The sequence below is a fragment of the Miniopterus natalensis genome, chromosome 16 (assembly GCF_054644295.1).
Source record: "Miniopterus natalensis isolate mMinNat1 chromosome 16, mMinNat1.hap1, whole genome shotgun sequence".
Taxonomy (NCBI): Eukaryota; Metazoa; Chordata; class Mammalia; order Chiroptera; family Miniopteridae; genus Miniopterus; species Miniopterus natalensis.
This window is the reverse complement of record NC_142096.1, coordinates 11,873,834-11,890,777: the sequence shown is the minus strand read 5'-3', so window position 1 is coordinate 11,890,777 and position 16,944 is coordinate 11,873,834. Positions and strand designations below refer to the sequence as shown.

At 34.6% G+C, this 16,944-nt stretch overlaps 1 protein-coding gene across 1 annotated transcript in view; it reads left to right on the top strand.

The window, feature by feature from the left end:
- Positions 1-16,944, top strand: part of CSMD3 (CUB and Sushi multiple domains 3) — a 551,595-nt gene that overhangs the window by 111,358 nt on the left and 423,293 nt on the right. The window contains exon 4 of the mRNA XM_016224286.2: positions 512-706. Within this exon, the coding sequence (XP_016079772.2) occupies positions 512-706 (195 nt within the window). The remainder of the gene's footprint in view (positions 1-511; positions 707-16,944) is intronic.

Below are 16,944 nucleotides of genomic sequence, written 5' to 3'. Positions count from 1 at the left end.
ATTAGTTGTATCACTTACAACTAATTGCATTTCCTTTTAACTAATATTGATAAGTGTCACTAAACTATAACCTCTATAACACAATTAGATTTATATTTTTCTTGGATCTTTTTCAAGTAATTTTTTGCTGCATCAACAATACTTTACATTTTAGAATAGGTTATGTTGCCAAAATTCCTTCGTATTATTTCCTCATAATTTCAAGACAAGCACAATGTAGTTATCTTGCATGTACATTCGATGGATTCATGAGAATTTTTCATTTTTTAAAATCTTTATTGTTGAGAGTATTACAAATGTCCCTCCCTTTCCCCCATTGCCCCCCTCCACCCCAATCCTGCCCCACCCCAGGCCTTCACCACCCTGTTTTCTGTGTCCATGTGTAATGAATATATGTATGTAAGTTCTTTGGTTAATCTGTTTCCACAATTGTATATACATTTTTACAAATCTAAAACATTAAAATACGTGTTAAAATAACTGTAAACTCTCCTTTCCCTGTCTTCTACAGAATTGCAGAGTAGCTCTTGTGGAAACCCAGGAGTCCCACCCAAAGGTGTATTATATGGTACAAGATTCGATGTTGGGGACAAGATCCGCTACAGCTGTGTAACTGGATATATCCTCGATGGTCACCCTCAACTCACCTGTATAGCCAATTCAGTTAATACGGCCTCATGGGATTTTCCTGTACCCATCTGTAGAGGTAAGGAGAAATATAATTTTAATTTTTATGCTGATTGAATATTTGACACAATAAAAACATTTAAAAAGTGAGAGTTGTAATCGTAGTATATTTGCAAAACATTGGCATTTGGCAATTGTTCCTTTTATAATATTTGAAGCTTAAAAAATTATATATAGCCCAGCCGGTATGGTTTAGTGGTTGAACATCAACCTGTGAACCAAGAGGTTACCAGTTCGATTATCAGTCACGGCACATGCCCGGGTTGCAGGCTCTGGTTGCGGGTTTGATCCCCAGTAGGAGGTGTGCAGGAGGCAGCCGATCAGTGATTCTCTCTCATTGATGTTTCTCTCCCTCCCTCTCCTTTCTTCTCTCGGAAATCAATAAAAACATTAAAAAATAAAGAATGCTGTATAGTTTTTAATCAACAGTGATGAATATTATTTGTATTTTGGGGAAAGCACAATACTATAATAATATGGACAGAGGTTCAAAGTACAGAGGCTAGAAAATAGAACATGTTCAACAGATGAGTTCATGGGTGAATTGTGCCCACAGAAATACTGGAGACTGACATTGTTTTCTCTCTGGGCTTCATATTTTCTAACAAAGAGTTGTATCTCATTTATCTTTTGCATATGCTCCTGTAATTCCTCTGCAGATGGGATGTGGAAATGTCCAACTGCTCATCTAAATTATTTTGTAGCTTACTCTCAGACACGTGGTGGCGAATGCATGCAAGAGAAACCCTTGGAAATCAGAGCTGGTTTCTCATCCCAGCTTTGACCTTTACCATGTGAGAAACGTCAGGCAAGTCATCAACTCTGGGAGATTCATCTCACATTTATCTCATTTAACCAGTGAGAGACAGGGAAAAACCCACCTGTTCATTCATTGTGAGGGTTAAATAAGATAGCCTATACCTGCCTTTTAGTAAAACATTTGTTACAGGTGACATTCTTTCAAGGTTAGCGTCCTTTGATGCTGCTGCTACTAATAGTATTACTACTTCTGTTACTGTTATTACTACTGTTGTTTCTGCTGCTGGTGCTATTTCTATGATGAATATCAGCTACCATTTACTGGGACACTTACAGTGTGCTAAGAAATGATAAACATAATCACTTTTAAATGTCACAGTAAGAAACTGAGGTTCAGGGTTACTCAGCAAATGTCAAATACTATGAAGACCATGAGATTTTACTTAACATGCAAGCTAAGTTTTTCTGCCACAGTTACTTGAATGGTGATAGAAGGCACAAGACATTTGGGTTGAAACAGAGGAGAGTTCACTATTCACAGACATTAGGAGCTAATGTATCACCATTTGTGTCAGTTCTGCAAGCCCCAGTTCTCATGGGATGATATGAAGAGTGTGAGATGCCGTCACATGTGGTCGGTGGTGTTATAGAAGAGGAATCATGAACTTAGGGAAGTTGAATCCTTGTTGTGTAGTATATAATATATATACACACATATATTTAGGGGTATAAGATCTGCGAGTTCATTTGCTTTCCTGCCACATATTATCTGAGTGTTGTTTCTTATGTAAAAATTGAATATTTTTACCTATTACAGGAGGTTGTGAATGTTAGAGAGGTTAAATGAAATAATGTTTTAAAAAATTGTTTATGTAATGCCTAGCACATGGAAGGTACTCAAAACATGAAAATTAGTTCTAAACATATAAAATAGTAATTTTTAAAGCAATGTAAAAGTTATCGCTATCACTACATTTTACTTAAAATATTTAAAAATACCTATTGACAGTTAAACATGGGCCTAGAGCTTTGAAATAATGGAGACTATAAAATAAAATGACACACCTTGTATGTATGTTTCCCTTTATAAATTCTATTAATTGTCATAAAAACAAACAAATAAAAAACAGGGAAAAAAACAACCACCAAGAGAGTAAACTCTGGAAAGAGTGGACACTGGTCTAGTAAAAGCCTTGGTTTGCTCTATAATTCTGCCACTGAGAAAATATAGAAGCTTTTTCTAGATATTTAATTTTTCAGTTCTGTTTTCTCATTAGTATAATAGGGGAATTCTTCATTACTGTATGTTATGATGAGAATTATATTAGTTAATGCCTATAACAAACCTAATCTATAATATTCAAAAAGTAGTAATTTCTCTTTTATGCTTATTGTCATCACTAAAATAGTTATTTGGAAATTGAGCGCCAGAAAATGGACATATCTAGGTTCTAGAACCACACAGGCAGTGGAATTAATTTTTCTGAGAGTTGTAGTGGCTCAGGAGAACTTGAAACCCTACATTCGCCTAGTAAATTAGGTTGGGATCAGCAAATAATATACACGAGTGGTGAAAATATATTTCCCAAGGTTAACGTAGCATTTCTGAGTCATTTATTTCTGGAAGTACTCATATTTAAGCCTATTCAATAATTAAACTGATGTCTATTAGGAAGTCACTATGCACCGACCACGCTGCTAAAGCACACTGATGGATGAAACGGCTTCAGGCCTCGTGAAACTCACAGTCTGTTAAATATGGGACCTTTTATTTGGAAAGTTATCTATTTGGTGAAGCGGGTTATGCCCAAATGTGTGCCATCTAATTCTGCGCAGGAACAGCCGTATCCCTGCATAAGCAGGAGGTGCTGCCTTCCACGTATTTCTGATACGTCGAAAATAAAATCGGGACCTTCTATTCTTACCACGTAATTGGCCTGTGCTCTGCTGCTGCAGCTAGTAGTCAGCCTTGTTTTTAACCTTCAAATCTCACGATACTTTTCCCTCTTGATATTTTGAGTTTGGCCTTGGTTCCAGAAGCTGTTTACTGCCCCCCGCCTTTATCCCATATATAAAAATGCAAACATTTTTGTTGCTTAACTCTTAACTCTATTGTCCAAGTTTTTCTGATCCTCCATGTGTCATTTTTTATTTTAAACGAATCCATTTTCTTCGACATTAAAGAGACAGTCATTAGATCTGTAATTTTTTACTATTATATGTTATGATAATGTTTATTTATAGAGGTTTGTATTTTTTCCTTAATAGAATTCTTTCCATTTGTTTCTCTTTCTGAACAATTCCTAGAGAAATGCTGACAATGTATATTTGGAAAATCAAAGACAAAAGTCAGTTTCTTTTTGAGGAAACTGAGTCTTAGTTATTTGTGCTCATTTTGTGTAACTTTGAGCTATATGCTTCTATAGAGGCTTTTTTTTATTTGGAAGATTTTGTTTATTTGTTTGACAAATAAGAATTTAAAGTATTTGTCCCAAATGAAAGATCCAGACTACCTGAGAGAAGTTTATATTTTTGAGGCAGCTATCACAAATATTTTTTTAATGTTGCTCTCCCAAAATAGAAATAGAATTTTATAGGCATTAAGCAATACTCATTTCTAACACTTATCTACATTTTTAAACATGTAGCCAGAAAGAAATTAAATTATCTTTCATTCAGATGATTATATGGGACCATGACTTAAATAAAAAAAAAAAAAACTATGGGACATGCTTAGCCAAAAATATATTGATCGCTTCAAAATTCCCTGTGGTGAAATAGACTGTTCGATGCATGATAAGAACCTTGAAAAGCAATCATCTAACTTCCTGCTAGGATGTAAACTCAGTGAACCACAGTAATGACCATCTGGTATTCTGCTGCTCTTTGTAAAGCCACCAGTCTAAAGGTGAGGTCAAATAATTCAGGATAAATGGATGGAGGAAGGGGATGGTAGACCACCAAAGACCTGATGATGCCGTGTGACACGTATTTTAATGGCCTACTTCCATGTGAGAAGCCCTGGTTTTTGTGTGCTAAGAAAGGACAGTAATGCAGATTTTTACAGGAGTCATTCTGTAAGGACACTGCACATTTTTATGTTGAGTTCTTTCTCCTCTGTGACGTTTGATTGGTCACCGCTACCCTTAATAAGTTATGTTAAGTGGATGGTGGAGGAGCCGTTCAGTGATGAAAGATCCCCTGTACAGTTAATAATAATAGATGACAAAGTCTGATGCTGAAACTTGTATGCTTTTAGAAACTCTGCTTTCTGGTCTTTTGCTAAATGTGCTTGAAATCTAAAAGTTTTCTATAGTTACTTTCCTTAGGCTTTTTCCAGCTGCAGATCTGCCCCAAAAGAACCAAGACAATTTTGTTTGTATTGTATAATAATTGTGTGTGCAAAATTGGCAGTAAAGATCTTAAAAACAAAAGTCTTGAAAAATAACTATTTTGTCTATTATTTTTGTCATTCTTATATTTATGTTACTAATTCCTTGTGGTTCTCACCAAGGAAATTTTCTATTTATTTATTGATACTTATATTTGAAGATACCATAGCATTCAAACTATGTTGAAATATTAACATTACACTAAATATTTATATTTAATTTATAACTTACATAAATCAGTTGATGCAGCATGAAAATATGACACACATAGCTAATAATGGTCAGAAATTAATGGATGTTGTATGGCATATTGAAGTAGGTCATTCAATGGGGACATTTTATAATTTCACTCCCTAGAAATCTCCAGTAATGTCAAAGGGAAAAATTCAGTTGTATGGGGATAATTTGTCTCCATAAATCCTTCTAAAAGTTAACTAAATTTAACTTTAGAGTAACAAAGTAAATATTACAAGTTACAGTTAATTTTTCTTCATATGCTATAGATACACAAAGTCCTGGAAAAATAAATTTGTTTCATATAATGACATTCTCCTACCAACTATCAAACGTTAGAATTCTTCCTAGTTTAAACTACTTTCAACATATAATCTATGGAGCAAGAGTTAAAAATAAGATTAAAGATGAAAAAGAAATAAAAGAATTAGAGAACATGTGAAAATGCTTAAAATATAGCTATGTGACTGAACATGTTAAGTAACTTAGCCATTGATATTTATTGGATCTAACATTTAAGAAAATATATTATTCTTCCAGTTGAATCACTGGATATCATCTAATATGTATCAGTTAACCTTGCATTTTAGAAAATTTATTATTGAAGAATATGTTAAAAAACTTGCTATGTCTTTTCTGGATGATTGTAGAAGAAAAAAATTAGTAAGATTATTTCTCATAATTTCTCTTATAATCATGATTATAAATTTCTCAATTATTCCCCAACAAAACTTGTAACCAAATTATATAGATGGATAGCTGAAAGTATTTGACTTCATAACTTTAAATAACATTCATTCTATCAGTTTATGTTTTCAGATATTCCCTTCACCTATAGTTATTTACAAAAATATCAATGACTACATTTTTTTCACTCTCTGACTTACGGTGATTTTAGTGTTGTTTTTCCTGAGCACAAGTGTTTGATTAGATTATGGGAGGTCGAGTTTTCATTCTGTGATGCTCTGAATTAGTAGCTTGCAAGAGTGGTGAGCAGAATTCACTTTTCATTTAATTTAATATATAAAAACTGACTAGTGCATGGCATGTATCAGACTAGGCTAGGTCACATGGCAATAACAAATAACCCTACAGTCTCAGTAGCTTCGTCAAATGTAGGTTATTTTTTTTCTCAGTCTGCCTATCCAAATGGCATGTGGATTTTGCTTACCATAGTCACCAGCTATCTGAATAACTGCTATGGCAGGGTAAAACAACAACAACAAAAACAAATGGCAATTAAGCAGTGCTGCTTAATATTTTGGCCAGGAAGTGCCACAGGGTATGTCCACTTTTATTTCATTGGACAAAAATCACATGGCTACAAATACTTTAAAATGATGGAGAACTACAAGCCTACCACCAACCCAGAAGCAGCAGAACGCCTGTAAACATTCATAGACCACATGGCTTTAAGGAACAGAAATTATATCTGGATTTCCTAACAAGGATGCCACCTTTTCTGAGCTAAAAAGAAATATCAATATTTACTAACAGTCTAAGTTATCTCAGACGCTTGAATAATGGGAAAACTCTTAGGAAAACCTTGCTAATTTTAAGAGACCATCTGACACCACCTTCTTTACTGTCTTCCACCACATGTGGTGAAAAGAGATTACTCCAAATTTAGGATCTTTTTCCTATCATTAGTTTTTTATCCTGTGCCCATTAAAAATATTTATACAACACACGCATAACTAAATCTAGATCTATATACACACGTTTGTAATCAAAATGTTTTCCCATCATATCTTTTCACAGTACCATGCTTTACATGCTGTGTCTAGAGTGAATGCTTCTAAAGACCTTTAAGACTGAATTTGCAGTTTTACTCAGGGAGAGGCACTTTGACTTCTGAAAGGATAAGAGAAAATATTGCTACAGGTTTCAATTTGCTTCAAAAAAAAAAAAAAAAAGACTTTGCTTGGGTGTAGGATGCAGTGTGTGGATGATATTTTATTGAGTTGCAAACTTGAAATCAGTATGGTTTAGCGAACCAATGTCACCCCGATAAATTAAATTTAAAAAAATGTAGTCACTCTAGTGGGTGGGGAAACAAGAAGAATGAAATTGAGTAACTTGCATTTGAAGACTTAGTCGTAATTTTCGGTTCAGTTAGGGGTGATAGCAATATATTGTTTCTGCCTTAGATGTTTGTGAACAAATACATTTTGTGTGAAGTTCCACCCCTCCTTTTACTGCTACTTATGTTTGGGAATTATTTCAAAATTCTTCATCATGAAAGCTGATTTATAAATATATTCTAAAGAATTGAATTTTCCCAGGAACCTCACTAGAGGCGGAAATGTTATGGTTTAAAATTCAGAACAATACTTTATGTAGCATTGTAACTTTCCAAAGAATAGCATAAATTTGATTTCTTTGCTTTTCTCTGCGAGGTAGCCATTTTTACTGCTGTCACAAAATTAGATTTAAATTCAGCATAGGGAAGTTATATATTCATAGAGAGATATGCTTATAAACATATCTCATCCTCTGAAAATTTAACTACCTTTGCATTTTGAGCATCTATTTCTGAAATGCTGAATGCAAATTCAGAAAGCATATGAAATGCACCATTGTTTTCTTCAACTCCATCAATGTCTAATATACAGGGTATCCCCCCAAAAATGTATACACACTTTAACAGCTGATAGGGCAGTTTTGAAAATTAAATGTAGTCTAATAAACACTGCCTTTCTAATTATTCAAAGTGTGTGTATACATTTTTGGTAACACCCTATATTTCATGTAAAATTTTGTGAGGAAAATACATCTGAGGACCGTTACTATTAACAGTGCATGAAGCTATTTAAAAAGTTAATTATTTTGACATAAGTAAACTATCAGATGAAACTGCTGCACATTGTAACACACAGACAGTTCCAATATTTTTATGTACTTTGAAGAAATTGAGGAGAAACAAAGGAACAAAAAGAGTATTGTCAACAACTGCTAACTGCTAACGTTTTAAGATTTTGCCTTAGAAGCTAACACGTTAGCCTGACACAGTGTTACACATACTGGCAAAAAACCATGAGACTCCAGCGTCAGAGACAAAAGACTTTATTAATTTAAGCACAACAAACATCATGGGCTTCATAGTTAAATCAGTTCATCTTGCATAAGATTCCCTCCGAGAACCACAGGGCAATGGGAACTGTCACAGGTGGATATTGTATGTGCAGTGAGTTTGTGTCATGCTGAGAAACTCCAAACTTAAGAAACCCCAATATGTTTTTATCTTCTCAATAAACTAAATTTATAAATAAAATATATTCCTGTCTATTTCAGCTATATAAATACTATACAATATATATATGAACTAGATGATAGGACTACTAGTTATATGCATATATGCATAACACATAGACACAGATAATAGTGGGGTAAAAGCCTGGGGAGAGGACTGGAGTGGGGAGGAAGAGGGTCAGTGGGGAAAAAAAAGGGACATCTGTAATAGTTTCAACAATAAATATAAGTAAGTAAGTAAGTAAATAAATAAATAAATAAATAATAAAAGACTTAGAAATCTACATGGAATATGAAACCCCAATGCTTTAAATGAAGACTTTTAGCAAACCTGCCTAACATTTGCCGCAAAGGAAGACATTCTGTGTGTGTGTGTGTGTGTGTGTGTGTGTGTGTGTGTATGGTTAACATTTAACAAAGGTTTTATACTCTTACACATACTGTGTAATTTATTTACAAGTTATTAAGCACCTCACAAGTGGGGGTATCCATGAGAATAGTGCACCCTAAGTAGTAAGACCTGTAAATTTCAAAACATTACTTTCATTATCTTTGCCAGGAAATCTCCCCTCTGTTCCAGAAGGAGACCCTGTCTTTTACCATCCCATGCCGTTTGTTATACTAACATCTTTCTAAAGATGGCTTAAAACAAAAGCTTAGTGTTGTGCCCAGCCATATTGGAATCAAAGGATGTAAAAGTGGGGTGTGGTGGGGTGGGGAGAAGAACATGTATCTTGTCTTTACTTAGAATTTTGACATCTTCCTCATCATATAATTTTTGCATTAATTTTTACATTTTTAAAATAAGTTATCTTGTATAATGATTTTTTAGCATCTGACATTACTGAGATTATTACACAGTCAGATATATTTCTTTTTATATGTCATTTTGTTTCCTGTTCTCTTGTTTATTTCTTCATAGTAATCCCCCCAAATAATCCATATTTGAAATACTATGTAATAAATAAATAAATATTTTTAAATCTTTCTGTTTTAGTTGTCTTTGAGATCTCAAAATTTAGCACATTAAAAAAAAGTTAAGAACTTTCAACAAATCTTATTTTTCCAGAAGTTGAGTTTTAATTATCTTTAGCTATTTGGTAGGATTTTCTTATTATGTTATAATCGAAAATTTTAGATGATAAGCCCTTTTGGGAAAGGATTTTCCTGTTGACTATTTTTGTTGGTTGGTTGGTTATTTGGTTTGGTCATTTTCAGCTTGTATAGCATTTTTGAGGTTAGAGCTCAGCCTCTTCAGCTCTGGACTGAGAAAAAGACTGAACTGTTGTGTCCTTTGGGGAGAAGGTCTCTGGGTCCAGCTAGGTCTGGGAATCAAATGGCACAGGGCATGAAGCTTTTACGTGCGCACCTCATTAGTAGCATTTAAAGTAGCTATGGTGGTTGGTTCTAATAAATCCACTTCCATAGAAAACAGTGGTACCCTCAGAAGCACATCATAATATACACTGGAAACATTAGCATTACATCCTGATAGCCTTTTCCTGGGGACAAGAGAAGCAGATGGTTTTTTCCCCAGTATTTAACACAGTTGATTGTGCATGACTAATTCTTTTGCTAATCTTGTCTGGTGTCAATCTTTTGGTTTTTAGTGGAGGCTTCCTTTGGGGATTTAGCAGCACACATGGCTGACCTGCATGCTGCTTTATCTTCAGGGCTCTAGTGAAATATTAACACACAAAGCTAAATTGATTTGGAAACATAAGGCACAAAAAATGCTGGTTTTATGCAAATGTTAACACTGTATAAAAAAGCCCTTGGACATCATTTAAAGTGCAGTTTTACCTCACTAACTGACTCACTGACGTTTGGATGGATGCTAAAATTAACCATTTCGAAAAACTTAAGCTTTACTTTTCCTGTCCCCCTGCAAGTACATGTGGGTGATCTATATCTCTGTTCACTCCCATGTGACTACACAGCCAAGTTTTTTTCATGCCAGGAGAGAAATTATCCGAAAGAGCAGAGTATCCAAAACTCATTTACATTTGGCTCTGATCTTACCTTCCCAGTTACAATGGGTTTGGACTCTATAAAAATTAGATTGCATTCCCTAGCACATGGTAACTGACATCGTGAAAAGGTGACCCAGATCAGCAGTAGGTGGTGAGGTTTTGGATGAAACTTACAGAGCTAAAAATTTATAGGTCAGCTATGGACTAGCTCTAATTTTTAATAAATGTGTATTTGCTATAGAAACTTTTATTGTATTAGAATCAGATTAGTATTTCTTGTAGTATGTTATAAAGATCAGCGTTCGTATAGCTACTGAATAAATGAAAAGACTGTTTACTTTTACATGTAGTATAAGTAATTGATTAGAGGTATTCATGTTTTCATTTTATTTCTTCTTAACTTTGAATTTCTTAATTGATTAGGTAAAAATCTGATTTTCATCAACACATTCACATGCAAATAAAAACACTTTGTTTTGAAATAGGAAGTTGTATCACAGCTAAAGAGGATTCAGAAAAATAGTAAAATAATATTGTGCATACTTTCCTATTTGATTCCATCTCATTTAACAGATAATTGTGGATTATACCGTTACCATAAAATACATACATACATACATACATAAATAGAAAGAGAGGACAGAAGAATCATATTAAACTGACATGAAAATAAAATAATCCTGTCCATTGCTGCTCAGAATATACATTTGAGATACAAAAAATACAAATGCTTATTTAGTTTAAAATAATAAAGCAAAGAAAAAAAATCATTACGGGACCAGAACTAAAATTAAATTAGTTCATTTAATTGTAATAAGAATGAATTTTTTATGTACATAGGAAGCCTACAATTTTTAAGTGGAAATATTTCAAGATGTTATAAATTTTGTCAACGTTGCTATAACAAAATCATGAATGTGCATAAGAACATTCTGTGTCATTATAGTGGTATTATTAGGATTAAATTTGATGATCTATTTTAAAGGCTTAGATCAGTACCTTTATGCACACAATGAATGTTAGCAATTATTAAACCCAAATTATCTAATTTATGATTCTTTACACATGTACTTTCTTCTGAATTTGATTGGTTAGAAATAGGCTCCAAAGCAAACTGATATTTAAGTATAGTAAGTTCAGGAACAGATTGAGAGAGAGCCTATTTTTAAGCAATCAGGCACTGTAAACGCTTCAAATTGTACTAAAAGTGCTCTCATAATTTGCCTTTTCATAGGGCTTTTTCACGGACAAAGATTTGCTACTTTTTCACCTTACTTTTTTTTCCCCTTCTTACTACCCTGTTTTGTAGCAGAAAATGACAAACAAGCAGCAGCAGTGAACCTGTCATTTAACTGGTAGAGATGGCAAGAGTGAAATGGAATATGTAGGACTGAGAGTGTTTTCTCTCTCTCCCTGCTGTGACAATTTTGCTAGAGGTAGTAACAAGGCAATTGTGTCATCACCTTGTGGGAACCTTCTCCTCACCAGCAAAAATTAAACCCTTAGGATGCTGATAAAGAAAACAGAAAACATGTTTGTGAGAGATTGCTAGCAACATTTAGGTCAACAGACATGAGTTAGCAAAATAATGATAATTTTACCAATAAGAAACCAGCTTAGAAGTTTAAATAAATTGATTTAGGTCACACAGTTCATTAGCGTCAGGTTTATCCCCAGGTCTCTGTGATTCTAGAGCCCCCACTTTTAAGTTCAGCATAACACAGCCTCTCATATAATTGTTCAAGAAATTTCATGGACATACTGGGGAGTAAAATATATACATATTTTCCCAGATATTATTTGGTACCTTCCATGAGCTAGTCCTCTGTTCTGGGTACTTGGGATAATGCTATGACTAATGTATGAGTAATGTAGTTAAGATGGCATGACAATTATATTCTCAGACAAATGAGGAAATGACAAAAAAATTATTGACTAGTGATACGATGAATGAAAAAATATATATAGAACATGATGAGCGACAGACACCGACGGGGGCTGTTTTAGCTGGTATAGTGATCGGTCAAGGAAGGCCTCACCGGTTTGAATAGCATCACATAGATCTTGAGAAGGAAGACCCCAGCCTAGGGAGCAGTTATGACAGTCCTCAAGGTGGAAAGAACTTTGTTAAATTTAAGGAAATGGAAAGGAAATGGAAAGTGAGTAAGTGCTGTGGCTGGACTTTCCTGAGTGCTCTGTGGATTAAGATCCCTTAAGGTCATGGTAAGAACACTGGCTGTATTCCAAATTTAAGAAAAGCTGGTAGAATGTCACAAACAGGGAAGTCTGAGTGACGTCATCTAATTTCCATTAAAAAAATACTTTTGACTTCCACGGAGAGGAAATATTTTAATGGGACAAGTGAAGCAGAAGGGATCAAAGCTGGTAGGATAGTAATTTGGTCCCAGTGAGAGACGATGGAGCATGGGTAAGTAAGTCAGCCAAAAACATAGCGAGAAAAGACAAATATTTATATGTATTTGAAATTGATAGCGTAGTGACCGGCACAAAACAAATACTCAGGTACATTACTGCTATTAGTTGTATTAATCATCTACCTTCAAAGAACTCTATCTGGAAAGATTCAAGAAATATAAACACTCCAGTTGTAATGACTGTTGTAGTCCTTAGAACAGTTAGATAAGGTTAACATTGTCTCTTTAAAAAAAAAAAAAAAAATTGTTGAGAGTATTAGAGATGTTCCGCATTTTCTCCCCTCTTCCCCTCCACCCATCTCCACCCCACCCAGGTCTTCACCTGTCTGTTGTCTGTGTCCATGGGCTGTGCGCATGCTTGTAAGCTCTTAGGTCAATTTCTTCCCTCCCTCCTTCCCACCTTCCCCCTGAGATCTGTCAGCCTGTTTCATGCTTCCATGCCTGTGGTTCTATCTTGTTCGTCAATTTATTTTCTTTCTTAATAAAAGGATTTGCACACACAATTGGAATGACATAATAAAGGAGTCAGTAAGGTTGAATTGAGGAGGGAAATGCTCTAATTTTATAAGAAATCATTCAAAGTCTACATGAAAGTCCTTGATATCCTCGGAAACCATTTTGTTCAGTATCATTTAAGATAGCTACTTTGGCTACTCATTAATCATCTATCATTAAGTGCCAAACATAATTCTAAGCACTGAAAATACAACAATGAGAAAAACAGGCATTGTTTCTTATGTATAGAGTTAAATTCTTGGTCCTTAAATAAAACTTATCTTCAATAAAATAATTTAACAGATGCACTCAAATTTCAAATTTTCCATTTTCAAGTAAATTGGGCTCAAGTTCTGGATATGGAAAAACACTTCATCAGATTTACAAAAATAAACACAAAACATGATGTCTCTCAAAAATACATCACATTTAAATCTGAAATTGGGAATTCCTTATTTTTGGAAACTAAAAAAATGATTTTTAGTTGGATGGATTTCCATTGTCTATATAACCAATAGTTTATGTTGCAATAATAAACCAATCTTGACATCACAATTATTTAACTCAGTAAATATTTCTCACCCATGTATTATCCATTGTAGGTTTAGGGACCCATCTTGATCTTGTAGCTATTACATTTGTGTGTTGTTATCTTGAGAGGTCTGTGGTAAGATCATTTAAGGCCATGGTAAGTACATTGCTCTTCTACCAAATTCAAAGAAAGCCATTAAAATCTTACAAACAGGAGAGTATGTCTTACATGGTCTGATTTTCACTTTTAAAAAGTAGAATTCACTATAGAAAACAAATTATAAAGGGATAGGAGAAGATAGGATTAAAGTCATGGTCTTTTGTCATTCTAGATACAGAGGAATCTCCAGTCAGTTTTGCTCAGTTCCCATTGCACAACCATTAGCTTCCAGGCACCATCCTAACTTTCTGGGTGGTGGTTTAGGTGGTCTTCCTGAGGAAACAGATTAGTAAACACATAACATTGTTCTGCCTCATAATATTTACAATCAGAATCTTGGAAGCAGAGATCCCTCATGTCTAAATGATAAACTGTTTCTTCCATTGTATCTCTCCTCAGCCACTTTTACAAACTCCCATAGTTTCTGAGAGCTTATTCTCAAGATGAGAATTAATAACTCCTCCTATGAAATGTATACAATCAATCACTATGAAATGAACAAAGGCTTTGGACAGGGTGATTGCTACCCAAATTAGTTAAATGTTTTATGAATGTTAAAGATTCCCCTTAGGCAGCTGGATGATGGTGAAGAGGTTGGAGCTAAATGACATCGGTTGAGGAGTCGTCAGTACACCTGGAGGGTCGCTGAAATAAATAGAGTAGAAAATTCCACCTTGGGAGAAAGTCGAGAACTTGGAAGACAGTGGATACTTTTGAAGAATTCTCCTTCTGGTTTAATAATGTTATTATTTAAAATATGACATATATGCAGAAAAGTCACACGTTGTAAGTGTACAGCTGGATGGATTGTCACAGCCTGTTACTAACACCCAGATCAAGAATAGAATAGTACTAGAAAGTCAGAAATCTCTCAAATACTTCCTTCCAGTCACTATCCTGACCTTCTCTGAATGTAAACACCCCTCTGTGTTCTAGCACCATGTATTTTTTGTTGTCTATTTTAAACTGTTATAAAATGGTTATTTTACGTAATTTACTCTTCAGCCAGTAACATTATTTGTGAGATCTATCATGTTGTTGCACGTAGTGATAGTTTTCTCATTTTTCATTGATCGGCAGTGGTACATTATAGGACTAAGCATTATTTATGTGATATCTTTGATGAACATTTGGGTTTTCTCCAGATTTGGTTACTGTAAATGATGTGTCTGTGAACATTCCTGTAAGTATTGCTTGACGTACATCTGAGAAAATGCCTAGTAGTGGAAACATTAAATCATAGAATATGGATAGCTTTATTTGCTGCTAACGAGTTCTCCAAAGTGGCTGTACTGATTTACAGAATTAACAGGGGTATATTGGAATTCCAGTTGATTTATATCCTTGCTAAGCATTTATGGTTTAGATCTTTGTCATTTTAGACATCCTGGTGTGCGTCTACTGGAGAATCACTGCGGTTTTAATTTGAATTTGGGATGACTAATGAGTTGAGTGCCTTTCTTATATGTCCATTGACAGCTGATCCTCCATTGTAAGATGCCTATTCTAGTCTTTTGTCCATTTTTCTATTAAGTTCTCCTTTTTCTTGATGATTTATAGGTGTTTGTTATGGATTTTGAATGAGCCTTTATCAGTTATGTGTATTGGAAATATCTTCCACTGTATGCCTGGATTCCCTTAGTGAAATCACTTAAGGAATGGAATTCCTAATTTTGATGTAGTGTGATGTACCTGTTAAGAAAACTTTGGCAATTCTAAGGACATCAAGGTGTTGTCTTATGTTTTAGAAGCTGTCTTGTTTCATGTTTTGCTTTTTATATTTAGATTTATAGTTCATCTGGAATTAACTATTGTGTATGGATAGATGTTCATTTGACCCAGCACCATTTAATAAAAAAGATGTTTTTAAAAATGGTGTTACACCAGGAGTACTATGCATCTGTAAAACAGAAGGATCTCTTACCCCTTGAGAGAGCATGGAGGGACCTGGAGAGTATTATGCTTAGCCTTAGCAAAATAAGCCAGTCAGAGAAAGACAAGTATCACATGATCTCACTCGTATGTGGAATCTAATGAACAAAATAAACTGATGAACGAAATAGACCCCGAGACATCGAAGCATGGAACAGACTAAGGGATCTCAGAGGTAAAGGGGGGTGAGGAGGGAAGAGATCACCCAAAGAACTTATATGCATTTATGCATAACCCATGGACACAGACAATAGTGGGGTGAAGGCCTGGGGAGGGGATGGGAGTGAGGAGGAGGGAGGTCAATGGAGGAAAAAAAAGGGACATCTATAATACTTTCAACAATAAAGAGCCCAGCTGGGCATGGCTCAGTGGTTGAGCATTGACCTCGGATCCAGGAGATGGCACAGGCCTGGGTTGCGGGATCAATCCCCAGTCAGGGGCGTGCAGGAGGCAGCCAATCAATGATTCTCTCATCATTGATGTTTCTCTCTCTCTCCCTCTCCCTTCTTCTCAATGAAATCAATAAAAATATAGTTAAAACGAAAACAAAAAACCAATAAAGATAAATTTACAGAAAGGAATTCCTAAAAATAGACAAAAAAAGGCCAATCCTAAGGAAAGGGGGAAAGAAATGGCATGAAAGTTTCACACCAAATAGCTATTCCTGAGTAATTTACAGTTGATGCTGGTGTCCTTCTTTTGCTCATTACTAAAAAATGAACTCTTACTTTTTAATTAGAATTAACTGTAGAAAAGTATTTTTTAAAATGGTATATCTATATAATGAAATATTGAAAATAGAATGAAGTTCTGATATATACTACAACATAGATGAATCTTGAAAATCACTGAAAATAATTTAATTGTATGCTTTAAATGGGTGAGCTTTATGGTTTATGAAATATGTCTCAATAAAGATGTTTCTAAAAATAAAAAATGTGCTATTCCCACTCTTGTCAAAAATCTAGCCTTTCCCTCCTCTGTGTGTGTGTGTGTGTGAGAGAGAGAGAGAGAGAGAGAGAGAGAGAGATTCTGAAGCTTCTATTTTGTTCAGTTGTTTGGTCTATATTTACTTTTAATTTCTCATTGTTTGG